The following is a 27,994-nucleotide window of genomic DNA, read 5'->3' on the forward strand; positions in this document are numbered from 1 at the left end:
ATGTTTATATTGTATCAATTAGTAAACATTTACGGTATTGAATTCTATTTTATAACCTGACGATGGTGTGATCACCGAATCTAGTTGTTAAACTATTTTAAAGTTTTTTTTAAAAATAAAGGGTGCTTTGAGATTTTTCATATTGTTCTATTAATTTAATAAGTAGCCCGTGTGAATGAAGTGTTTTTATCTAGAGTTATTACAGGAATGTTCCATTCATTTTGTACCATGATATTTGGTTGAAATCTCTTGAAATTTCCAAGTATCAAAAAGCAAATATTGTCTAGAGTTATTACTGGGGAGTTAAAGCGACTATTAGCGTTTACATACTCAATTCTCTTGTTCGAGTATATCTTGACAGATATTTCTCGCTAAATCAGACGGAGGTACAGTCCTTTTTCGTTGAGTCCATTCATACATTCAGGATGTGATTTGTCTAAAACCCTTTTCAGATGGCAGGCGAGTATTAGGGGTCTCCTCAATCAAGTCTGGTGATCTGCCGTGAATGCCAGCATAATTCGTATGCATATTGTATAATGTAGCATTTGCTCTCGGCTCTCGCATACATCATCCTCGTTTGAGTTGGAGACTGAGGATTCGATGGGATTTGGCGCGGAATGAGCCACTTCAATAGAATGGAAATGCGGCCTGGGAGAGACTCATGTTTCACTCTCCCCGGTCTAGCTCCAATTTACGTTGAGTGCTTCTACATATACAAACATCCTAATGCTTACAATTGTTTTGCCCCACGTGCCTGACAGGTCGCTCTGATTATTATTTGTTGTGGAGCCTTTTAGATTTTTATTCGGAAAAAGCTATTTGTCGGATTAGAAAAACAACTGCGGGCTTATATTGTAAGCTTTAGCACTGAGCAAAGAACAATATGTTATTTCCTTTTTTGTGGCTGTCAACATTGTTTGAATGGGAAGTATTGATGACATTTTGACTCGATTGAAATGATTACAAAATAAGTGATTGAAAAAGTTTGATAAGGGATGAATGGCTCCAGTGGCAGAATCACAGATTGCGAATTTCAATCACAATAATTTTAATGATATTCAATGATGTTCATAATTCAATGTTCTTCCTTATGCCATTTGCCCAATCAAATTAATTAATGAAATAATTAAACTTTTCTCAATTTATTGAAAAATGTGTCCTATTAATATAAAAGTAGAATAAGATTTAACAAGAAAGTATATTACATCAAAAGTCACGAGACTGGAAGTTTTAGTTCACTGTAACATACATGTTCTTGTATTCACTTTCATTTATAGGGCTACTGAAATTATTGAAACACAATATAAATGATCGAGTTGGCCTACCCCTTATTTATATTCCAATTTATATTTTTTATTTATAAATTTAGGTACTTGATTATTTATATTGTGTTTCAATGGTTTTATATGTAAATTCTGGGCTGCGTGACGTACTAATGTTGGCCACTCAACCAGTACGGTAACTAATAATATGCAAGTGAGTGAACAACAACAAATAAATGGTTCTACCCCATTGGAATTTTTGTGACGTTAGAAACATGTAGAAACATTAGAAGGAAGTTTGAGGTTCCTTTTAACCATATTTTGAGATGATCCAAATTTCCTTAAAGCATTTCCGTCAATTTTATCAATTAGAATAAATAATAAAAATATTATTAAATCTAACTGTAAATATTGTATAACTTCTTGATGATTCTTGATGATAATAAATGAATTAATTATATTTTTTGCAGAGATAACGCACAGATTTCAAACGGCCAGACCGGAAGTTCGTCAACTTCTGCTGCAATATTTGCTGCCTTGGCTGCACAATATGGAACTGGTTGACCCCAATGTTCCACCTGGGAATCCACTATCTTATTTTCAGGTAATGGAAATGCAAATTTTTTCATGTTGAAGAACTCTAGTATGGTAATTGAATAGGAATCACAATGGAGTTCAAATTATTGTATTTGACTACTCTACTTCAATGAATTTACAAGTTTCGAACTTCAATGACCAATTATTGATCCTAAATTTACTCTTCTTTCACTGTTTTTATAATTTTCATCATGTTCTTTTCCATATTTATTCGTCTCATAATCTGATATAAATCTCATACAAATCAAAAAACAAAAAACCAAAAGTGTTTCATATGAATAAATGTGCTAATGCAATTTTTTGGGGTCACAAAAATAAATTATTATTATTTTTAGTGCGATCTGAATAATCATGTCATAAGTGTACTGAGTGTACACAGTAAATAACACTGAGTGTACTAAGTGTTATTTTTTATTTATTGGTTGAAGAATAACAATATTTTTGTTAGTTTAGTGATGTCTATTTTATTGATTCTATTTTATTGTTTCTATTTTATTTACTGTCTATTTTATTGCATGCAATAATGGCGTTCTTGACGCCAATTTATTCATTTTGATAATGTTTGGGACATTATGAATTGAATTTGCGTGTGTTGCTTTTGAATAGTATAGTTGTGCGTTTTGAACTGCTTTATAAAAACAAGGACCAAACTCAAACTAACCCTTCAAATACTACTCGCAACTAATAGGCTGAGGTCAGAACAAATGAACAAATGCTTTTTCTGAACAAAGATTAATAAAAATCTGGGTCAAGCCAGTTTAAAAGCTCTAAAGCCATAAGAAATAACATTGGATTCATAAACTTTTGGAGATATAATGTATCATGCTTCTCATATGTCGGATCATTTATAGGTGTTTTATACTCCAGAATTTACTATTCTCTAGCTCTATGCTGGTTTGGTGTAACCCCAGCCAGATTAAACTTTTATACTAGATTGTTTATTCTATGCCCCAGCTTTTTACAAAGACTTCCTCTCAACCTAACCCTTCAATATAAGTTAACAATTAATTTTAATAATATAGTCCACTATGAATGACATTATCTTATACAATCGTCATTCATTTGTAATGGTTTGTAAAGTAGTGTATATGTTTTTAATTAATGAAAATAAATATAAGAGTCAGCCACGGATTTGTCTCTGCAAAAATTAATCACAATATCAATGTTTCAATATTGTCACACATATTTAAATAAATGATAAATATCAGCGTCAGCCCAAAGATTCTTCTGTATCAAATGTAATAAAAATATTAATGCTTTAATTCTGTCACATAAATTCATTTAAATGTTCTTGTAAGTATCGAATACAGAATTTACTTACAGAAATGAACTTATTAATTTTTTTTTAGTATTATTCGAACGACCCTCGAGAGGGCAGGAGACGCGAAGGATGGGGCTCGGTGGAGGCGACAGAGATGGTGCTCAACAATTTGTTCTACATCACTGCCAAGTTCGCCGACGAACACCCCAAGGAGACCGAGGAGGTGTGGTCCACCCTCTGCTCGTGCTGGCCCCAACAACCTCAAGGTCATCATCCGTTATCTGCTCATCATCTCAGGGATGGCTCCCACAGAGCTGTTGCCCTACGTAAGTTCATTTCACATTTTATGGATATAATATTAATTTATTTATCAATGAAACATTCACATAATCATAAAATTATTAAAAATTATTTAAACCTTGATAACCTTTTCTCCAACAATTATTCCATTTGTAGTTTGTGAAATTAATATAAATTTCTACTACGGCTAAACCGTTAGTTGTTGTTGCTATTCAGTTGACATAATATGTTTATTTTTAGATAATCCCTGAAGATTTATTTCTATTGTGGAGCACTGTATAAGACAACTCAGATTATAGTGTAAAAATTAATACTAATCCAATACTCCACTTAATGGTTCAAGTGTGAATCCTATTTGAGTATAACCCTAATTTAAGTCTCAAAGGAACTCTTGTATACTATAATAATCTCCAACTAAATAGTGTATAGATTTGTTTTTTTTTCTAAATCATCGTTAACTTACTGTTGCATATTCTACAATTTTCTTCTGATATATTTTAATCTAATTTCATTTAAATACCAGCACCAATCATAATACAATAATTTGTATAAAAATAACCACTATTGTGAATCATTATATAAATCTTATTTGTTTGTTGTATTATTATAACCACAATGAACTTTCGAATTTTGGATCACACCAGAATTAAATAACAAGTTCATCAAATTAAGGCCTACATAAATGTAACCTATTTACATTCTCTAAGCAATAGAGTTAAACCAGAGAAGAATTCTTTTAATTTTGAACAATCTGTCAACATTTTATTGAGGTCAATTATTCTCTATCAAGATAGCATTTTTTATATGTCTCATATTGTTATCTTATCTAATCGTATCCTGATATTATCAATCATACCATCTGAGAACAATCAATGAAACTGATTGGAAAAACTTTTTATATAGGCTACTCAATTCACTTTATTGATTATTTCTAATACTGCAAAAGAATTGTTGGTTTCAACATGAAACTCGAGCTCTGTAACTAAAATACATTATGAAGGTATTTTCTTCATTTTAAGGTATTACAAATTTTGGTATTCCTCAAGATTCATGTAATGAATTTTCTATATTTCGGAAAGGTTCCAGAATATTTTTTGTTTTATTCATTCATATAAAAAACCTTATCATTATTTTGAATCATTATATTTCTGTAAAAATATCTAGATTTCGATGATAAGATACTGATTTTCCTGTCATTGTACTGTTCTTTGGATGAATAAAATATTTTTCATAATATTTCATATTAATAAGTATTCAACGAATAATAAATAATAAAATATTGTATTTGAAATTGTGTCGACCAGGCAAAACGCGTAGTGCTGTACCTGGCGAGAGCACGGCCTGACCGGCTGCTGGACGAAATGATGGGTGAACTGCAGACGGTTGAGACGCTCAACTGCCTGATAGAGCGCACTGAGACTCCACCCTTCTACCGGCTGACGAGCATGCGCAAGGCCAGCAGTCACTCGGACCCGGGACCCGGTCTGCAGGACCCGGGTGGCTCCGGTCGCAACGACCTTGCTGTCGAGAAGGGCACCATCCACACCAAGCGTCACAGCGGCGAGGATCCCGGCAAAACTGGGTAAATAATCAATCAATCACCATTATCAAATTTGCGACGATTTTTCTGAGAGATTAGAAAATGCTTAGTCCTATAATGCACTCAACATTTTTTTACAATATGTACAATTGGCAGTATATTTATAGCAATCTATTATTTAAATTTTCCTCCATCGTGGTGACCCACTGCTTCAAAACGTTTGCTCCCACATAACTTATAACTATGCTAACAAAATAAATGTCAGTTCAACTCTAAGTAACATATTAGTTTCCTTAAAAAATCGATGAATAATACATAGTAATCTTTTCCTTCCGCGTTTCAGAGTAAAGGTTCAGCAGGTCTGTACTGATAGGATTCTTGAAGCATCTTTACTTGAAACGTGCAAGTATTTTCGAGATATATAGGATATATTGTTGGACTAAGTTATATTATATTGTAGATTGTAGACTATAATTTAGTCTGGATTCTGTGTTTAATCCTCTCAAATTATGTTTTCAAAAATTACACTTATATCTTACTAAAGTGTAATACCGATTGAAGATAGCCAACAAGAAAACTGTCTACCAGATGGAATGAAACATGTTTTTGTTTTTAGGACGTCGAAATCGGATTCCGCGCTGAGAGCAATGGCGGCTGTTGGGTTTGTGCCTCCGAGGGGAGCCGACAAGATTCGCACAGCCAGCGGACCAGCCATGCTGTCCGACGAGAACTCCACTCCCACCACTGAGACTGAGGTCAATACTTGCAAAACAAAATATCACTCAAAAATTGCTTAATTATTGCCAATTATTATCCACTTTACTTATAGATTGTCTATACAGTATCTTTAGAAATATATTCTATTGATTTTCTATACAGATATACTTCCTATACAGTGACTATTCCACTCAAACAATGTCATGCAATAATTTAATTTATTCTTCTTGATCAGCGGAAAACTTCATGTTCAATTGAAAGATTATTCCCAGTGATATTTTTTAAGAAATATTTTAGTTTTAGATTTTGGCGATCACACCTGTTGAAGCTAATGAATGTAAAAACACTCCACTCACATGGGCTACGTTTTAAAAAATTAATAAAAACAATATACAAATCTTGAAGTACCCTTTATTTTTTAAAAACTTTAGAATAGTTTAACAACTAGTTTCGACCCTAACTTAGGTCATTTTCAATTACCTAAAATGACCTAAGTTAGGGTAAGCTAGTGAAAACAATATACAAATCTTGAAGTAAACAAAAGGTCGAAACTAGTTGTTGAAATATTTTAAAGTTTTTAAAAAATAAAGGGTACTTCAAGATTTGTATATAGTTTTTACTAATGAATGTAATATTCTGACATTGAATGAAAGCGACTGGAAATTGTCGAAGCCATCACTGATATAGTAAAGCTATAATTTACTTGAACAATTTGAGATACTAGTTTAGGTTGTTACATCATTATCAATTTCTGGTAAACTCAGTTTAGTAGTTCAGTAAGGACAGTTCAGTATTTGAGTAAAGTCATTTGTATCTCAATTTGGTTTGCTGAAATAGTGGTTTTAACAATATCTAGTCGTTCTAATTCAATATGGATATCTACCACAACACAACTTCACCTCCACAATCACAACAGCAAAGATAATTCTTACATTCTATACAATCCTAAATTTTCTTCGTATCTTCTCTTCTATCTCTAGTTTTTGTTTGAACTGATGTTATAACTTTTATATTTTATTATTTTAGAAATTACTGGTACCCTCTTTTTACTTTTTTTATAAACACAACCAGTTACGAACACTTATGCCATTTTAGTAATTTATTTAATAAACAACTCAAGTAGCTCTGAAAATGAAAAAATGAGACACAGATGACACATCTTTTCATTATGGGTAAATACCATAATATCTCTTCAAAAACAATCAAGTAGCTCTATTGAAATACTTCATTATTAACTTTTGTATTCTCTTATTCGTCTCCGAATACGCTAAAATGTTAAAACACCTGTATTAATTTTGTTTCAGATGGTAGAGGAAGGCTACAGAGGACCTCCCGGTCCTGTTGGCAAGTTTGATATTCCTCAGCCTCATCCTTTGCCAATGCCCGAGTATGGAGGATATTTTGCTCCATTGAAGGAGTATCTACCAGATAGCACACAACCAAGTAGCGGCTTCCATAGGTGAGTTGAAACTGTAAAATTACATACTTGAAACATGAATTCAATATTTATAATTGTATTATTATTATTATTATTATTTCTATTGTTTGAGGTTTTGCTTGACCACCATTTCCCTGGGCTCCGACCCCCAAGGAAGAGTGACAAGCGATTTTTCCAGAGTGAGTGCTCCACATGTCCATGTGGTAAACAATCATACTGGGTCCGTTACCATTAAATCGTTTGCTCTGAGTAGACGTAATGATCCAAGAATGACAGCCTTCTGCATCTGACCTGCAAGCACAGCAGCAGGTCTCTCACAGGCTGGAATCGTTCTAAGGTTGGCCAAAAATGAAGGTCTCATGCCTCCCAGTACACCTACAATCAACACCACCATTCTCACAGAGTAGCCTGGGTTTAGCCTGCGCAGCTCCATTAGTAGGTCATGATATTTCGTCTGTTTTTCCTCCTCTTTGGTGACAATGTTACCCTCAGCTGGTGCTGAAAACTCAATGACATACATTGTCTTCGAAGTGATGTCAAGGAGGACAACATCAGGCTTTGTGGCTCTTAAAAGCCTGGTGGTAGAGAATGAGTAATTCCAATAAATTCGGCACCTCTCATTCCCCACAACAGATTCAATCTCCCCTGGGGCATAAGGCAGCACTGGTGTTTTGTCGATACCATATGAGTGTCTAAGATGGTAATAGAGAACTCGCAGACCAGCATTATGTCGATGGATGTAGCCTGCAGTTGCATGCACAGAACAAGAAGACAGGATGTGCATGATCGTCTCTGGTGCTCTATGACACACCCTGCAACTGATATCAGGAACATCCATGTGCATTACTCTGCTGCGGTATGACAATGTGTTGATGACACCATCTTGACATGCCAGTATGAAACCCTCAGTCTCAGATTTCAGGGCTGCTGACTTCAGAAAAGCAAAAGTCAGTGGCTTGGACAAGCCTTGCTCCTCAACATGCCTGTTATTATTATTATTATTATTATTATTATTATTATTATTATTATTATTATTATTATTAGTCCAATTTATTACCCACGGAAGGGATATTAGGATATTTCGATAATATGTATTCAAATCAAGACATATTTCAATTATTTTATATAGCAAAATTACATAAAAATATGTACATAGTAATACTGAGCAGCCAAACTCATCTCGTAATGTGCTTTAAATGCATCAATTGAGTATGCACAAACGCTCAAAAGCTGCTCCTTCATCAATACTCTGAATTTACGTCCTGTATTTTCTCTTATGTTAGCTAGTAATTTATTGTACAGTCGAATCCCAGCACTCTTTACTCCTCTCTCATAAATGGTGGTCCTGTGTGCATCATCTCGCAACTCTTCCCTATGCCTTGTTCTATAACTGTGGAAATGTGCGCCAGTTCTGAATTTATTCTTGTTCCTATCTATGAAACATACGGTCTCTAGGATGTGCAAGCTCACAAGAGGGAGAATTTTCATCTCTTTAAAGTATGGTCTGCAACTTGAACGTATGAATTCTCCAACAATCACTCGTATCGCCCACTTCTGCATACGGAATATGTCTATCACTTGACTCGAGTTCCCCCAAAATATGATACCGTAGGTCAGAAGAGAATGAAAAATTGCGAAATACACGTCTTTCAAAGTTTTTGTGTCCAAAAATTCTTTCAAGTTTCCAAGTATGAATATTACAGAGCTCATTTTACTCTTTAAATATTCCAAATGAGGTCTCCAAGAAATTTCTGAATCCAATACCACTCCTAGAACTTTTATATTGGTTACAGATTCTACATTTCTGTCGTTTTCTACTTCCAAAGTTGTCCCTCTAGCTGTTCTGAAAGGTATTTGCTTTGTTTTTTCGCGATTCAGTTTGAGCATATTACAATCATGTATATTACAATCATGTTGTATCAAGAGGGTCCTTTTTCCAAACCTCCGATGACACACCAAAAGACACAGACAAGCGTTAGGGTGGAGATTTTTACAGAGCTGAACAGCTTATCATCCCTACCAAACGCACTGTGATCGGTTCGGCCAGATTGTTCATTTTTTCGAGTTATAGAAACATGACCACCTGACTTGAGTCTCCAGCCAATTGCTTCCGTAATTGTTTAGCGTTATTCGTTTCTACTCGCAGTTCAGCATAAATCCAACGAATAATTATTCAAGTTTATGCAGGAAACGTTATGAGTGGTGATATTGTTAGTGAATGGTGTCTGAAAATTGAAGACGTCAGTTCAAATGAATTCCGGAATTGTTGTATCGGTGACAACTCGGCCTCACAGTGCTGGTGCAGCCAAACGGCTTCTCCAGCAAATCAGCATGGATAACTTCGATCACCCACCATACAAACCTGACTTGGCCACTAGTAACTTATACCTTATCCCCAAACTCAAGACATGACTTAGAAGGCAGAGCTTCCAAACTAACCTAGGAGAACCAAAACAGTGTCATAGCCCACTTAAATTAATTCGGTATTTCATGAAGAGGGTTTTGGTAAGCTGCTTCATTGGTATGACAAATGCCTCTGTCTTCACGGCATAAGTGTAAGTAACTTTTGGTGAACAAATTATTCTTTTTCATACAATCGTCTTCTATTTGTGGCGAATAGGAGGATGAAAAATAAATGGCCATCGTATATTGACGTAATATACAGTATCGAAATGTTGGGTTGGATATTAACAGTAAGTGATTTTTATTACTCACGTGCAGCTGTGGATAAGGTGAAGCTAGCCACCATGGTAGCCAACGTCTGGAAGCGGACAGGCACATGAAGAAGGAGAATTTATATTATTCACTGTGAAACACAAACACATTACCTAGAACTCAATCAGTAATCATTTATTGATTCAATGGTACACAATTCATTGATTGATGATTCAATCAATCAATCAAATACTTCTTTATTTATAATATCATTTATACAACATAAATAGTTTCAAGATAAAAATAAAATAATAATTTTCTGCTGTGAAAGTCTTTTATTGAATATAGGCTGGTTGAAATCAAATATTTTTTCAATTCTTTCTTGAAATCCACAGCATTCTTCTGTTTTATTCATAACTAGCTGGCCCGGCGAACTTCGTACCGCCAAATCGTTTAATGCATCTCATGTCAAACTTTAGTTGGATGCACAACTGAGGAGGCGCGATACGGCATTTTATTTTTATAGATAATTTTCCAACTGCAAAATAAATAATTTACTAAAAATCAATTAATTCTGAACACCGAAGACAGCACAATCATTCGAAAAAACAATGTCTTTATAGCATATAAGTCTTTTACCTGAGGCCCCACTGCTGGATGGTTACACACAGAGCAGCCATTTTGTTTTTAGTCGGGAGTTTAGAATAAAATACATGGGCGGTTATGGAGCAGCACACACTCTAGTCTACTATCTACTGACGGCTGTTGTATGGCTCAATGAGTATAACAGCTAATTTTTATTTCTGTGTGTGGCCAGCTCATAAATCTCCTCCCATAAGGATTACATGTAAACTTTGAAGGACCGTAGGAAAGAGTCCTGAAGTCGGATTATGACTTAGATAGGCCATAAACCTGGTCCTGAACATAACGAACACAACTAAGAAAAAATCATCAAATTCGGGTCACACATAAAAAAGTTATTGGATGTCAAAATTTGAGGCTCGATTTTTATTTATATAGATTATTTATTATGAAACCTTACTTGAATATTCTGTTGAATGTGGTGCAGGTGTAACGTAGCAGTGATGCTTCTGACGGACGTGGTAGTGGACGTGGTTGACCTTGACTGGCCAATCCACGTTCCGCTGATGTTGCACATTCTATTCCTGGGCTTGGACCACTCGCGCGTGCTCGTGCATGAGCATTGCAAGCAGCTGCTGCTCAACTTGCTGCTCGTGTTGGCTGATCACAACGATCACCTGTCCGTCGCTCAGATTCTCCTCAATCGCAAGACTGCCCAGCTCGGTTTGGGGTTGCCCACGCCTCCTTTACCTGTCCTTGTTCACGTGTTTACTGGTAAATATCACTCAAAATAATATCTCATTCATATGCTAATACTATAATTGATGGAATTTAACTCTATATTGATATATATCACTCAAATTTGATCATTTTTGGCATTATCTTGTATGTGATACAATTATTATGAAATTTTATAAGGTAATGGCCGCTCCAGTCCTCCTCTACGATAGTGAATCATGCGTTACTGTGAAGCCACTTGAAAGTAGAGTGCAGGCAGCCGAGATGAGATTTCTCCGAAGAACCAAGGGATGTAGCAGAAGAAATCATTTCAGGAATGAAGATATTAGGAAAGAATTGAATATCTGCAGCATGAATGAAAGAGTCAAGGAGAATCGGTTTCAATGGAGGGAGCATGTTCAAAGAATGTCAGCTGAAAGAACACCATTTAAAGTCTATAATTATCAGCCAGTAGGCAAAAGAAATGCTGGCAGACCACGCAAGCGGTGGCAATAATAGGATTTTTTATGTTCATTTGAATAATTGGCTAGATGTGAGTCAGAACAGGTTGAAGCCTAATCCTTGTTTTTAAGAAGAAGAAAAAAAAGATCTTGTATGTATACTTATTACTAGTGAGTGCTATTCATGGAAATAAACTTGAAAATGAAAAATAAATTTCTTTACATATTACTTGCGATTGAATAGATTGCTTTTGCCTGATTATGAAAAAAAACAGAAGAATTTTTATGGAGAAACCTTTTATATAGAAACCTTGAGTGTATTTACATCAATTAAATTCGGAAATATCCAAAATATGGAGAATGAGAGATTTTATTGGCTTTGAAGTGCAATAAATTTCCAGCTATTCAGATTTAATTATTATAATTAGAGCTATACAGACTTATTGAACAGCGCGTCAATGCGTTTTTATAGAAATTACCAAAACGGTTCATATAAATATCATGTAATTTTTGAACAAGTCTATACAATTAGTATTGGTATATGTCCATACAAAACTTAAGTCATGTTTAATTATCTTTAATTTAAAAAAAATAATAATTTTTCTCAATCACATCATATACGGATTGTAAAAAACTAAATAAAAAATCGTCTTAGTTTTTAGATAGGACTACTTGAAAGTTTAATTACAAAGAATTTCTAAAGTCGTTATTAAATAAAAATCATTCAATATACACTACCTACGAATTCTCTACGATATCTTGTGCTGCAATCAAGCACCCTTTAAAAGATAATATTCCCTAGTTGAAAATTTTCTGGAGGTCCGTTTTTCATTTTTTTTTTTTTTTTTTTTTTTGTATCAAGTGTTTATGTCAATGTTCAACTGTTGGGGTTATCAAATTATTTATTAATTTGCAGAGCCCGATCCCGAATTTGATAGTTACTTGCGAGTTCCCCCAAAATATGATACCGTAGGTCAGAAGAGAATGAAAAATTGCGAAATACACGTCTTTCAAAGTTTTTGTGTCCAAAAATTCTTTTAAGTTTCCAAGTATGAATATTACAGAGCTTAACTTACTCTTTAAATATTCCAAATGAGGTCTCCAAGAAATTTCTGAATCCAATACCACTCCTAGAACTTTTATATTGGTTACAGATTCTACATTTCTGTCGTTTTCTACTTCCAAAGTTGTCCCTCTAGCTGTTCTGAAAGGTATTTGCTTTGTTTTTTCGCGATTCAGTTTGAGCATATTACAATCATGTATATTACAATCATGTTGCAATCACCTTTTTCCAAACCTCCGATGACACACCAAAAGACACAGACAAGCGTTAGGGTGGTGATTTTTACAGAGCTGAACAGCTTATCATCCCTACCAAACGCACTGTGATCGGTTCGGCCAGATTGTTCATTTTTTCGAGTTATAGAAACATGACCACCTGACTTGAGTCTCCAGCCAATTGCTTCCGTAATTGTTTAGCGTTATTCGTTTCTACTCGCAGTTCAGCATAAATCCAACGAATAATTATTCAAGTTTATGCAGGAAACGTTATGAGTGGTGATATTGTTAGTGAATGGTGTCTGAAAATTGAAGACGTCAGTTCAAATGAATTCCGGAATTGTTGTATCGGTGACAACTCGGCCTCACAGTGCTAGTGCAGCCAAACGGCTTCTCCAGCAAATCAGCATGGATAACCTCGATCACCCACCATACAAACCTGACTTGGCCACTACTAACTTATACCTTATCCCCAAACCAAGACATGACTTAGAGGGTAGAGCTTCCAAACTAACAGGAGAACCAAAACAGTGTCATACCCCACTTGAATTCATTCGGTATTTCATGAAGAGGGTTTTGGTAAGCTGCTTCATTGGTATGACAAATGCCTCTGTCTTCACGGCAAATATCTTGAAGAACAATCATAAGTGTAAGTAACTTTTGGTGAACAAATTATTCTTTTTTATGCAATCGTCTCCTATTTGTGGCGAATAGGAGGATGAAAAATAAATGGCCATCGTATATTGACGTAATATACAGTATCGAAATGTTGGGTTGGATATTAACAGTAAGTGATTTTTATTACTCACGTGCAGCTGTGGATAAGGTGAAGCTAGCCACCATGGTAGCCAACGTCTGGAAGCGGACAGGCACATGAAGAAGGGGAATTATATTATTCACTGTGAAATACAAACACATTACCTAGAACTCAATCAGTAATCATTTATTGATTCAATGGTACACAATTCATTAATTGATGATTCAATCAATCAATCAAATACTTCTTTATTTATAATATCATTTATACAACATAAATAGTTTCAAGATAAAAATAAAATAATAATTTTCTGCTGTGAAAGTCTTTTATTGAATATAGGCTGGTTGAAATCAAATATTTTTTCAATTCTTTCTTGAAATCCACAACATTCTTCTCTTTTATTCATAACTAGCTGGCCCGGCGAACTTCGTACCGCCAAATCGTTTAATGCATCTCATGTCAAACTTTAGTTGGATGCACACCTGAGGAGGCGCGATACGGCATTTTATTTTTATAGATAATTTTCCAACTGCAAAATAAATAATTTACTAAAAATCAATTAATTCTGAACACCGAAGACAGCACAATCATTCGAAAAAAACAATGTCTTTATAGCATGTAAGTCTTTTACCTGAGGCCCCACTGCTGGATGGTTACACACAGAGCAGCCATTTTGTTTTTAGTCGGGAGTTTAGAATAAAATACATGGGCGGTTATGGAGCAGCACACACTCTAGTCTACTATCTACTGACGGCTGTTGTATGGCTCAATGAGTATAACAGCTAATTTTTATTTCTGTGTGTGGCCAGCTCATAAATCTCCTCCCATAAGGATTACATGTAAACTTTGAAGGACCGTAGGAAAGAGTCCTGAAGTCGGATTATGAATTAGATAGGCCATAAACCTGGTCCTGAACATAACGAACACAACTAAGAAAAAATCATCAAATTCGGGTCACACATAAAAAAGTTATTGGATGTCAAAATTTGAGGCTCGATTTTTATTTATATAGATTATTTATTATGAAACCTTACTTGAATATTCTGTTGAATGTGGTGCAGGTGTAACGTAGCAGTGATGCTTCTGACGGACGTGGTAGTGGACGTGGTTGACCTTGACTGGCCAATCCACGTTCCGCTGATGTTGCACATTCTATTCCTGGGCTTGGACCACTCGCGCGTGCTCGTGCATGAGCATTGCAAGCAGCTGCTGCTCAACTTGCTGCTCGTGTTGGCTGATCACAACGATCACCTGTCCGTCGCTCAGATTCTCCTCAATCGCAAGACTGCCCAGCTCGGTTTGGGGTTGCCCACGCCTCCTTTACCTGTCCTTGTTCACGTGTTTACTGGTAAATATCACTCAAAATAATATCTCATTCATATGCTAATACTATAATTGATGGAATTTAACTCTATATTGATATATATCACTCAAATTTGATCATTTTTGGCATTATCTTGTATGTGATACAATTATTATGAAATTTTATAAGGTAATGGCCGCTCCAGTCCTCCTCTACGATAGTGAATCATGGGTTACTGTGAAGCCACTTGAAAGTAGAGTGCAGGCAGCCGAGATGAGATTTCTCCGAAGAACCAAGGGATGTAGCAGAAGAAATCATTTCAGGAATGAAGATATTAGGAAAGAATTGAATATCTGCAGCATGAATGAAAGAGTCAAGGAGAATCGGTTTCAATGGAGGGAGCATGTTCAAAGAATGTCAGCTGAAAGAACACCATTTAAAGTCTATAATTATCAGCCAGTAGGCAAAAGAAATGCTGGCAGACCACGCAAGCGGTGGCAATAATAGGATTTTTTATGTTCATTTGAATAATTGGCTAGATGTGAGTCAGAACAGGTTGAAGCCTAATCCTTGTTTTTAAGAAGAAGAAAAAAAAGATCTTGTATGTATACTTATTACTAGTGAGTGCTATTCATGGAAATAAACTTGAAAATGAAAAATAAATTTCTTTACATATTACTTGCGATTGAATAGATTATTTTTGCCGGATTATGAAAAGAAAACAGCTGAATTTTTATGGAGAAACCTTTTTATATGGAAACCTTGAGTGTATTTACATCAATTAAATTCGGAAATATCCAAAATATGGAGAATGAGAGATCTTATTGGCTTTGAAGTGCAATAAATTTCCAGCTATTCAGATTTAATTATTATAATTAGAGCTATACAGACTTATTGAACAGCGCGTCAATGCGTTTTTATAGAAATTACCAAAACGGTTCATATAAATATCATGTAATTTTTTGAACAAGTCTATACAATTAGTATTGGTATATGTCCATACAAAACTTAAGTCATGTTTAATTATCTTTAATTTAAAAAAAATAATAATTTTTCTCAATCACATCATATACGGATTGTAAAAAACTAAATAAAAAATCGTCTTAGTTTTTAGATAGGACTACTTGAAAGTTTAATTACAAAGAATTTCTAAAGTCGTTATTAAATAAAAATCATTCAATATACACTACCTACCAATTCTCTACGATATCTTGTGCTGCAATCAAGCACCCTTTAAAAGATAATATTCCCTAGTTGAAAATTTTCTGGAGGTCCGTTTTTCATTTTTTTTTTTTTTTTTTTTGTATCAAGTGTTTATGTCAATGTTCAACTGTTGGGGTTATCAAATTATTTATTAATTTGCAGAGCCCGATCCCGAATTTGATAGTTACTTGCAAGGTCCCACAACAGGAATTCCAAACTCATCTCTAGCCAGTATTTCAGGTATGAGGTATAACTTTCCATCAGCATGTTCTAATCCTCTCCTTGTTTTTGCATTATAAATCCGATTCCAATCCAAAACTATTCCCAATCGTTCAATCCAAGCTCTCTCAATTCCAATCCATTCCTCAAGACAGGTTTTCATTTTTTTCATATCTTCCGTTCCCATTCAACAGCAAACCCTTTCTTTTGATTCTTGGTTCCTATCCCCTCTCTATATAATTATGGTTTTTATTACATATGCAATAAAAAAGTATTTAACCATTGCATGAGATTTAATCTTTTTGGTTTAATCCAGAACCAACCAATAAAAATGAATTCTTGTGATGATTCTTCATAAGTATATCATTGGTAAAAAAATCATAGATGGAACATTTCCAGTGATTCACCGACATAACTAACAATAGGTTAATTTTTGCTTCACAATGATTTATTATAATCACAAGAGTTTTACTCTTGTAAATTGGAAATAAACTCACTTGGAGCCGTTTGCACAGTCAAAGCGAAATTAAATCAGCTGGTGGCTCAAAATGATACAATTATAACAAACGAGACTTGATACGGATGTAATCCAGTTAAAATGAAATTTAGTTTAAACTGTGACTGTGCAAACGGCAGTTGGACTGTTTTCTGCAACATGTGTTGAGGATTTTTAGAGACTCGTTACCGTTGGCGTTGATTTCGGAGCGATGGGCACAGATAGCGTTACAGTTGGGGCTGTCGTGTTCGTCGAGGCATTATGCTGGCAGATCTCTGCAGCTGTTCAGGGCACTCAGAGTCCCGATCACATCTAGGATGTTATCAGATGTGTTGTCTAGGCTGGTAGAGACTGTAGCAGAGCAAGGAGAGGACATGCAAGGGTATGTGACAGAGTTGTTGCTTACTTTGGAGGCTGCAGTTGACTCACTAGAGTCTGATTTTCGACCGCTGGATTTCATGAAGGAGATCTTCAAATCCACCCCGAACTTAAACAACAAGGAAGGTGGACCGATCGTCGGGGGTGGTTCCGGGGGCGGGAAACGGTCCCCCGGGGGTGGAGCCCCCGTTGTAGGGATGATATGTCCCGTGGGGCAGCACCACCAAACTAATCACGCAAGGAGCACCAGTTACTCGGTGTCGTACGGCATGCGGAAAGCGACCGGCTCTCCCGCCAGCCAGCGAATCACGGACGATGTCAAGGAATCACGGGGACGAGTGCTGTGTGAGTTGGAGTCGCGACAGGTTTGCAACCTTAACAAATATTCAACAAATCTATGTAGATCGAGATCCGCGCAGTCGCTGAAACTGCTGGGAGACACGGCGACTGCTGATGACAAGATGACCATCCTCGCCCAGCTGTTCTGGCTGTCTGTGTCTCTACTGGAGTCCGACTATGAGCATGAGTTCCTGTTGGCCCTTCGCCTGCTCGGCAGGGTGCTGCATAGGCTACCTCTGGACAGGCCGGATGCTAGAGACAAGGTAATCATTAGCTCTCATCAATTTCTTCAATTCAATAACTTTTATACATAAGAAGAATGTTGAAAATATTAATATTTAATATTCTAAAACATAGTTGTTCATAAGATTCAATGTGGAATTAACCTTGTTATAAAGTTTTCAAGTATAGATAACCCAATATTAAGGTTTCTCTCTTATCCCCTTGAGACAATAATGTATCTAGAACACATGTATTCTTTTGATACAATAATGTACCTAGAACACATGTATTCTAGGTTCATTTCCTTGAGATAGATCCCTTTGGGTCCCTTGGAACGTTTCATCAAGGTCGATTTACAATAGTATACAATACTAGTGTTTTAAGGTTTTCATCCTAACTTGAACTTTTGGTAATTAATAAACATTATGAAACACTTCTTTCACTTTTACAAGAGTACTCTCACTTACTTTTCAAGCAAAAAATAAGTAAAAGAAGTGTGAAATAAAGTTTAATACTAGTGTACCGCATTCCTTTATTCTCATTGTCTTTATGTAGTTACAAATTTCATGAAAATGTAAGAGTGTTATATTACATTTCATGATAATATAAAAGTATTAACCGCCCAACTATAGTCAACTACATTAACTAGTCGGAAAATATACTTTTAAAATCATTATTATTTTCTTATGTTGAAGAAACCATGGAGCTATCCACTCTATACATTTTATTCTTTGCTGTACAGTCCGTTCAATTTGCTGTGTAGTTTCAAATTCAATTTCCTGCAGACAGATTAAAAGATAAAAATGAGTTAGCTATACATAATAACAAAACATAAATTGAGCACATAATATTATCAATATACTCTATTGTAACACATCTTTTATTACAAATAGAATTTCACAAATCATAATTCTATCAATCATTACTTTTATATCGTAAATAATATTCCAATTTGATGAGTGAATAAAGATAAGTTGATTGTTTCAATAAATTGAACATTTGAAGGAAGTGATTATACCAAACGTGAATGGGCTGGATTGCAACTATCAATATATTATAGTTGAATAAATTCAAAATAATAGATTGATAGCACTGAATAGAGTTCATTTAAAGTTTTCATAAAGTTTCTGAAAGTTGTAGAGAGTAGTAAGTCGGATCAACACCAATCAACAACAAGTAAGAAAAATCAACCAAAAGGTGGAAAATCTGATAATGTTAGAAATGCATCACGTAGTACTGGTTACTGTACAGATGAGGAGGAACTTGCCAAGGAGACGGAGTGGGTGAGAGTGAAAAATGGGAGATCTAAGAAGAGGAAGCTGAATACTTCACTTTCGCCTCCATCACAAGAAAAATCACCACTCTATTCAAGAAATAAGCGAAATGCTTCCAATAAAGAGAATAAATCGAAAGATTACACTGGACATGAACAGTTTTCCACCAACAATCAACAGTCAAATAAAATTTTGAAACCACCACCCATCATATTATACAATATTCAAAATTACCAAGTTATTTATAAGATTCTAAATAAAAAAATGGAGAAAAATTCTTACAAGGTGACTTTACTGAATAATGATAGTCTAAAACTCAATGTTAACACAGAGGAGAATTACAGATTAGCTACGGCAGTGCTGAACGAAGAAAATATGAAATGGTCTTCGTTTGAAAACAAACAAACTAGACCTATTAGAGTAATTGTTAAGAAATTGCATAGCACTTGCGATCCAGGTGATATAAAGGAAGAACTTCAAGAGAAAGGATTTTAAATTATGGATGTTGTAAACATACTGCAGTGGAAGACTAAAGAACCACTTCCAATTTTTATGCTCACTTTTGATAATTCAGAGAATATAAATAAAATTTATGAAATCCATGCAATCATGGGCATGAAAATTGAGGTTGTGCCAATTAAGAAGCCGAAATTCCTACCCCAATGCAAAAATTGCCAAGCCTGGGGGCATACTAAGAAATATTGTTGGAAAGATCCCAGGTGTGTGAAATGTGCCGGTCCCCACCTTACCACCAGCTGTACAAAGCCAAAAGAAGAAAAAGCAAAGTGCTACAATTGTGGAATGGAACATCCAGCTAATTATAGAGGGTGTCTAGTGGCACAAGAACTGCAAGCACTTCGGAATAAGAAGAAACAACCAAAAACCAACGAGGGAAATAAAACTACTGTGCCTCAAAGGGTATTAAAAGATGCTCGAGTTATTGAGAATCAGTCTTATTCGGATAAAGTGAAACAAGTCCCAGTTAACAAAATGAATGAGAAAACCCAACTTATATCCCAGAGCTTAGGTGAAGATTTAGGATTGAATATAGCCTCTCAACTCCAATTAATTCTTGAAAAGCTAGTTAGGCAGGAGCAATTCAATAAAACAATTCTTTCTAGACTAGAAAAACTAGAAAATACTACAGTGAAAGAAAGCACTTACAAGAAATATGGAAGGTAGATTTAGAATAATGACATGGAACGCCAACGGTCTATTACAGCATAAAGATGATCTATTGGCAATTCTAATTGAACAAAAAATTGATGTTTGCCTAATTTCAGAAACACATTTTACAAAGCAATCATATTTAAAAATGAGAGGTTACAAAATATATCATGCAGTACATCCCCAGAACAGTGCTCGTGGAGGAAGTGCGGTGATGGTTAAAGAAGAATTAATTCATCATGAGTATAAGAAAATAGAATTGCAAGAGTTCCAGTCGATTTCTGTAAAAGTGAAACTTACATGCCATTCGAGTGGAATGATAACGATCGCAGCTGTCTCCTGCCCTCCTCGATTCAGCTTAAAGAAACCAGATTACAGTGATTTTTTAAGAAATTTCACGGGAAAATTCATCATCGGTGGAGACTTCAACTCGAAGAATACTAGATGGGGCTCGAGACTAACCACAACCAAAGGGAAGGAGTTACAACTGGCCGTTGATAAATACAACTGCGAAGTACATTCGACAAGGAAGCCAACTTACTGACCAACAGATAGAGCTAAGATCCCAGACCTGTTAGACTTCTTCATCACAAAGTACATATCACCCAACACTATAGAGGTTGAGGAAGAATTTTATCTTAACTCCGATCATTCACCAATTGTCCTTACAATCCATAGCTCTGCTGTGAAAAAACCCAGAGCACCACAACTAATAAATAAATATACAGACATAGAATCATTAAAGCACATGATAGAAAATAAAATTGATTTAGACACATCTCTACAAACGACTGAAGAGCTGGAAAATGAAGTACAAGAGTTTGTAACGAACATGCAACAATCTGCATGGGAAAACACTCCCCCACTTCAGAGTAAAATTAAAGGTAATTGCTACCCCCAAGTAGTAAGAGAGCTGACTAACGGACTAACAGATGTAATAGAAAGATGCCTTGAGGAGAAAAAAGTATGTTCTACTGTCTTCTTAGATATTGCCCAAGCTTTCGACAAGGTTTGGCATGAAGGCTTGTGCCATAAATTAGAACAAGTTCTACCCGCAGCATATAGCCAATTATTGAAGTCTTACCTGGACGAGAGATATTTCAGAGTGAAGCTGGATGATGAATATTCTACACTAAGGCAAATTAAAGCTGGTGTACCCCAAGGAAGTGTGCTAGGACCAGTTTTGTATACACTGTACACTAGTGACATTCCAAAGCCAGCAGGAGTCACTATAGCTACATTTGCAGATGATACTGCTATTCTCTCAGTCGCAGAAGATATTGAGGAATCTACAGAAAAGCTACAAAGAGCAGTTAATGAAGTAAACACATGGACAAATCATTGGCTAATTAAATTATACCAAGTCTGTACATGTGAATTTTACTAATAAAAGAATTCAATATATTCCAGTATATATAAATGAGAAAGTCATTCCACATGCTAATACTGCCAAATATTTGGGTATGACGCTGGATGTCAAGCTCAAATGGAAAGCACACGTCAAGAAGAAAAGGGAAGAACTAGGAATTAAATTCAAAAAGATGTATTGGTTGCTGGGAAGAGGATCCAGGCTGTCCATATACAACAAGATTCTACTATATAAACAGCTACTGAAACCAGTATGGACTTATGGTATTCAACTTTGGGGCTGTACTAAACCATCCAATGTACAAATTATCCAACGATTTCAAAATAAGGTACTAAGAAATATTGTTAACGCTCCTTGGTACATCAGAAATGCTGATCTTCATCGCGACCTTCAATTGGAGACAGTCACGAAAGTTATTGAGCACTTTGCGGCCAAGCATGAAGAGAGACTCCACCAGCACGACAATATAGAGGCAATCCAGCTGCTTGATGTTGATAATCTGGTCAGGAGGCTCAAAAGAACAAAACCGCATGAGTTAGTGAAGTGAAATTTGTGTTGTGAATTGATGGCTTGAAGCTGGTGTTAGTGATAGTGAAATGTTCATCCCTTCAAACCAAACAAATTATTATTGGCCAACTAACTTGATTGTATGAAACTATTTTATAGGATGCAAACTAGACTAATCAATTGTAGTCAAAAACTAGACAAACTGAATCATAGGATGAGGTTTGAAAAAGTCCATTTAGTAAAATTAGGATAAAATAAATAGCTTATTAGTCTGTGACTAGGTGCTAATTTTTAAATAATAAAAAAAAATAAAATAAAGTTTCTGATGGTTGTGAAGTTTTTACAATATCACTTATTTGGATTTTTATTCAGTTAATCATTGTGATTATCAATTACTCGAATGTTACGAGTGATTAAAACGAATTTTGTCTGATTTTCAGGTGGACAAACTGCAATCACAGCTGCGTTGGACCAACTTTCCAGGTGTCCACGCTCTCCTCCTAAAAGGTTGCACCAGTCCCAACACTTACGAGCCAGTCATGACCCTCCTCTCTCAGTTCACACCTCTGCTCGATCTGTCAGTCGTCGACCCCACACAGAGTGTCGCCTTCCCCATGAACGTGATCGCACTGCTTCCCTACATGTTGCTGCACTACGAGGACGCTAACCCGTTATGTATCATCAGTGCTGAGAGTATCGCGCAGGTGGGCGCTGAGAAGAGCAAGAAACTGGAGAATTTGGGGACTGTGATGACGTTGTATAGCAGACACACTTTTAGTAAGGAGAGTTTCCAGTGGACGAAATGTGTGGTGAAGTACCTCTATGACGCTTACGCTCATCTAAGTCTCAACATGCTAGCGTTCCTGATAGAGGTTCTTGAAAAAGGGCCATCCAACATACAGCTTCCAGTACTGAGCATAATCCACTGCATGCTGCACTACGTTGACTTATCATCTGCTAGCGCCGCGGCTCAACCAGTCTACTCGGATCTACTGCGTGTGATAGCCAAGTATATAGAGGGTGTGCACTGGAAAGAGGCGCTCAAAGTGCTCAAGTTGGTTGTGACGAGGTCGTCGAGCCTGGTTGCGCCTCCTATGCCCGCTCACACGCACACTCACGGCTGGGAGCCCAATCCCGATTTCATCGATGTGGAGATCTCGACGAAGAAAGAGCTGCCAGGTAACTATTACATAAAATTATATTTTATTTTATGTACATATTCTTGGTATTTTATTCAAGGAATTAAATAACAATTTTATTCCAGAAAATCACGATTTCATATATCATTGCACTAAAGCTTTCTTTCTCATTCACGTTGTTCGGCATAAAGTTTTCAAGTACTAATTTGGCGGCCGGATTGGTCTAGTGGTCTGAACTAATACGCTCCCATATTGATTTGAGATTTGTTTACTTGCTGTTAGCCTGAGCTGTTATTTGTATAAAGAATTATTCATGTAGTCTAGTATTATAGTATATCTTTATTTTGATATAATGAAATAGACATACTCTATTAAGTATCACTCCAAATTTGATATTGGTGTCCTGACCTCTATCTATACTAACTATAAACATTGAATCTTATTTGTAATTTTTTTCTATCCTATCACACATTTTCACCGTAATAAATAAAAGCTGTAGATGCAGGATAGCAACTGGTTTTTAAGCGTGAACCGCTTGTCAATTATTGTCCCGATTTGTCGACCTTAATTCAATGTCTGTCACTAAAGCCTCGCACACACACATTGATTTTTGTTCGTACAACACTTTCCGTCCTTATGAGTTCTATCAGATTGAACGGAACTTGACAAGCATCATGTGTTTAATCTAATAGGGACGGCAAAATACCGTACGAACAAAAATCTGTGTGTATGTAGTTAGCCTAATACCGTATCGAGAAAGTAACTTCATCAAACTAAAAATTTTTCCAAGATTCCATTATTTTATTTTTTGCAATACAATAGGTTGTTTAAATTTATAACATAAACAACTCATTCTTATAGTTTAGCTATATACATAATCATTATTAATAATGGATAATTAAATAAAATAATCAATAAGTCAATAATATAAGGTTGTAGTAAAAGATAATACTGTACTGTAATTAATTGTTGCAGGTCGCACAATGGACTTCACATTCGACCTGTCGCAGACGCCGCTGATTGGCCGCCGATTCGTGCCAAAGGCAGGGGTAGGGGGCAGTCCTGCGCATGCGCACTCAGCGTCGACCTCCAGTACTGCAACCACAGTCATGTCGTCTTCGTCTGGCCTGGGTCTGAGCAGTGTCGGTCAGGCGTCGGGCCTGGGTCTGAGCAGTGTCGGTGTCGGACAGGCGTCATCGTCGTCGCCGCGTCGCTCCGTGTCGCTGTCACCCGCCGACAGTGCCTCTGTCGCCGGCTGGAAGCGGCCTTGGATGTCGCAGGTAACATACCAATTTGTCATACTTATTTATCATCTATCAAAACTCTGAAGCGCTCTTGAAAAAATAAATTATTAACTGTTACCACATCTATGAACCAAGCTATCGATATACTATTCTACCTTGAATTAGAATTTGTTGACAAAAAAAATACAAAAAACTACTTACATGATTTATGAAACACAATTTTTAATTTGATCGATTCAGCAGTCAGTCTTTCATTTGACTATGTAGAAATTAGATCTATTTCACATCTGGCATAATTCTAGATTTGTTTCCAATAGATGTTCATTCAATTTTTTCATATATTGAACTTTGAATTGCATATTTAAGTTTATTAATGAGGTATGAAACTTAATTATGAGCTTACCATTGAGATATTCAACTTTATCTGTGAACCGTACATCTTACCTGTGTACCTGTATTCTCTATATTCTCAATCACTCAATAATAAAATTTTAATATTAATCACCGATGCAATGCAGACTTGTAATATTTTTATCTTATTTGTATATGTTTGATCATAATGTTTTTGTCTGAACTAAGGGGCAGTCTGATTTCGTATCTAAGACCTACTGTGTTCTGCAGTCATGGACTATTATATTCTGCTCTGCAAATCGTCAAGAATAAATGATTGAAGATATTCTTTATCAAGCTATGATGATTGTGATTAGCTTAATAAAATAGATTCATTTGACTTTTTCCATATAAGGTGATATTGCGATAGATATCCTCATCGAACAAAAAGACACAAAAATTGGCACAGTCAACAAATTAGTAGAATTATTTAGTAAGAAGAGACATAGAAATTGGAAATCATATACTTCAAAATTTGATTTATATTTCAAGTGAAAATCCAACTTCTGAAAAGAATTCAATAGGATTTTAATGTCTTGAAGTACAATTTTGGTATGTTTTAGATTACTACTTTGTCTACCCCGGGGTGACTTTGTCCCACCTCGCGGAAAAATATTCAAATCAGTTTATTTCCGATCTCTGTTATCCTAAATCGATGTTCAACATTGATAGCCGTAGCCATGATCATTATCAAGGTTCAACCAGCGATATCTTGTCGAATCTCGATACATTAGTTGAATTATCGACATAAAACCTAACTGCTTGCCTAATATCTTGTAATTTGGTTGTCGGAAAACTTTGTATTAGAAAACTTATTTCTAAAAGACTTATGATATGGGCGAGTACATAATATTATTTTGGCCTTTTTCATTCTATTTCAATTGGTATATCTATAATATCAATAGTTGAACTGGTTAGGGTTCTGTTACTAGTTAAATACAACGAGGTAACTTTTAGGTTAAACTTGGGGTGACTTTGTCCCAGTATAAAAATTGTGATATTATGCAGGATATGATGCAAATACAATTCAAAATCTGATAAATATCTTGTATTCTACCTAATAAAACTAAATAATAACTTTGCTTGAGATTAATACGATGTTAATATTTATTCTTAGCTGATTCTGCAGCTGGAGCCAAAATGCTTCGACGCGAAAATAGATATTCACGCAGCAGAAACTAAAATATATTCCATAAAATAATTTTTGAATTTTCGAAGTAGATTTCATTTGTTGTCAATTTCATTATTCATTTTAAAGGTTTCACTTTGTCTAACTCTTGAAAATGAATTTTTTTCATATATTTTTCAAATTTAAAGTATGACAAAGTCACCCCAACCCCTGGTTGACTTAGTCTTTTAATTTCAAAAATTATAACTTTGTTAAAGTAGAGAAAAATATTAACTTTTTATAATGAAGAAACTCTTCAAACATTGCAGAATACAATAAAAAATATTACGAGAGATTTGTTGAAACTCAAGACTCAAGTATTGATTGCAAGCGGTTTAAAACCTCAACTCCCCTAAATTGTGACGTCACCCCGGTTTACATAATAATTTTCAAATTCAGACACAAAGACTTATTTCCTAGTTATAAATTATTATGATTTTTGTCGTTGCAGGGAAGAGTTCGAGAATGTCTAGTCAATCTTCTGACGGCTTGTGGTCAGCGAGTCGGTTTACCAAAGAGTCCTTCGGTAAGCTACAAACCATTTATCATTAATATTTTCCATATGACCTAGCATGTAAATTAGGTATGTCTTCAAGTAATTGAATTGTAAAATTTATTCTAGATCTCTTGATCAGCGAAAACTATGAGTAGTATGATGAAGAGCTAAGTTTCCAAATATAATGTATTCTTCACTCATTCAGCATTAATTCTCATTAATTGGATTGAAATAATTATAATTACGAGAGGTAATGTAATGATAATGATAAATAGTTTATTAATGAACATTTTTTTCAATTATCAAGTTATGAAGCTACTAATAATTAACTAAATCAATATTTCCAGTTAATACAATACAATACTATTTGGAAAGGAGTAGAAAAATGACGATTACAATACTCTCGTATAATACTACTCAATAGAAAATGTTCAACATAGAGAATAACTGTCTCAAATTGCTCTTGAATAGCATTATCCAGTGTGTTTTACATTATCCTATTTTAGAAAAGTCTGTAGAATGTCTAGTCAACATAATAGAATTAGATCGGAAAATGATATTTTCAACTTTTTTGTAGATACTTATGATGTTTTTGGTGCATGCGTTCCCTCATAGAATTCAGACCTTGATTTAGCTATCTCGTAACCCTGACCTTCTCCTGATATTTATCAGTATATTTCATAGTAGATTTTATGAGAATGCCTTTGTAAAAATCAATATTTTCTCTTTTTTGTTATGATCCAAGGTGTATACTAATCATTATTGTTGGATTTCTGGGTAGAAAATTCTGTTCCAATGTGCATACTAACTTTACTAACATTATTCCTCGATAAAATGTATTCTGAAATAGTAACTCTAGTTCAATATTCCTCTCATGTGTATTTCTCTCTCTTTCTGTATCTTTCTAATATAGGATGGTTTATTAAACTCGTGGACTAAGGTAATTGGTTACTTCAAAATGCAATTCAAAATTGAACTTGATTTTTTAAATCACAACTGATCACATTTTTCATCACAACTATCTAATTATATACTATCTGATTAAATAAAAAAATACGTACTGATTCTGTGACAATTCTTTAAAAATGTAAAGTTTGTTAAATTAATTTATTTGTATACATTCATGATAGAATAGTAATTCATCGACTTCTGTTTTCTCTCAAATTATAATGATCAGTTTTGGTTTGTGAATCATTTAATTTTTACACCGTACACTCTTCTATCACTGTGCTTAAATTCAGCAATAATGCAATAAATAAATATTTTCAAGTTTAGATATTTCAATGAAAATATTTAACTAAATTTGCTAAGATATTCCAATCATTGATGTTTGATTAGTCTCACATAGGTAGTTTCTCACTGTAATCTTATTCTTGGATCAATTTCCGTGATAATTGATATGGATATCAGTCGAAAGGTTTTGTAAAAGGTGGAATTGCGATTCTATCGAATTGGTCTATGTGAATAATCTCGTCACCTCAATAATTGATAGGCTAATTGGTTGACGATTTAACT

General features: G+C 35.1%; 2 protein-coding genes across 2 annotated transcripts in view; both read left to right on the plus strand.

The window, feature by feature from the left end:
• Positions 1–27,994, plus strand: part of LOC111048856 (protein furry) — a 329,691-nt gene that overhangs the window by 280,042 nt on the left and 21,655 nt on the right. The window contains exons 22-32 of the mRNA XM_039431376.1: positions 4,725–5,002; positions 5,577–5,715; positions 6,982–7,136; positions 10,840–11,126; positions 12,447–12,499; positions 13,124–13,365; positions 14,627–14,913; positions 16,913–17,766; positions 22,483–23,221; positions 24,157–24,461; positions 26,435–26,509. Coding sequence (XP_039287310.1) covers positions 4,725–5,002; positions 5,577–5,715; positions 6,982–7,136; positions 10,840–11,126; positions 12,447–12,499; positions 13,124–13,365; positions 14,627–14,913; positions 16,913–17,766; positions 22,483–23,221; positions 24,157–24,461; positions 26,435–26,509 — 3,414 coding nt within the window. The remainder of the gene's footprint in view (positions 1–4,724; positions 5,003–5,576; positions 5,716–6,981; positions 7,137–10,839; positions 11,127–12,446; positions 12,500–13,123; positions 13,366–14,626; positions 14,914–16,912; positions 17,767–22,482; positions 23,222–24,156; positions 24,462–26,434; positions 26,510–27,994) is intronic.
• Positions 14,606–16,502, plus strand: LOC120351827 (protein furry-like). Its single transcript, XM_039430318.1, has 2 exons — positions 14,606–14,913; positions 16,234–16,502. Exons 1-2 carry the CDS (start codon positions 14,616–14,618, stop codon positions 16,368–16,370), a joined length of 435 nt encoding a protein of 144 aa, XP_039286252.1. The 5' UTR covers positions 14,606–14,615; the 3' UTR covers positions 16,371–16,502.

Source organism: Nilaparvata lugens, chromosome 6 (genome assembly GCF_014356525.2).
Source record: "Nilaparvata lugens isolate BPH chromosome 6, ASM1435652v1, whole genome shotgun sequence".
In the NCBI taxonomy this organism is placed as follows: Eukaryota; Metazoa; Arthropoda; class Insecta; order Hemiptera; family Delphacidae; genus Nilaparvata; species Nilaparvata lugens.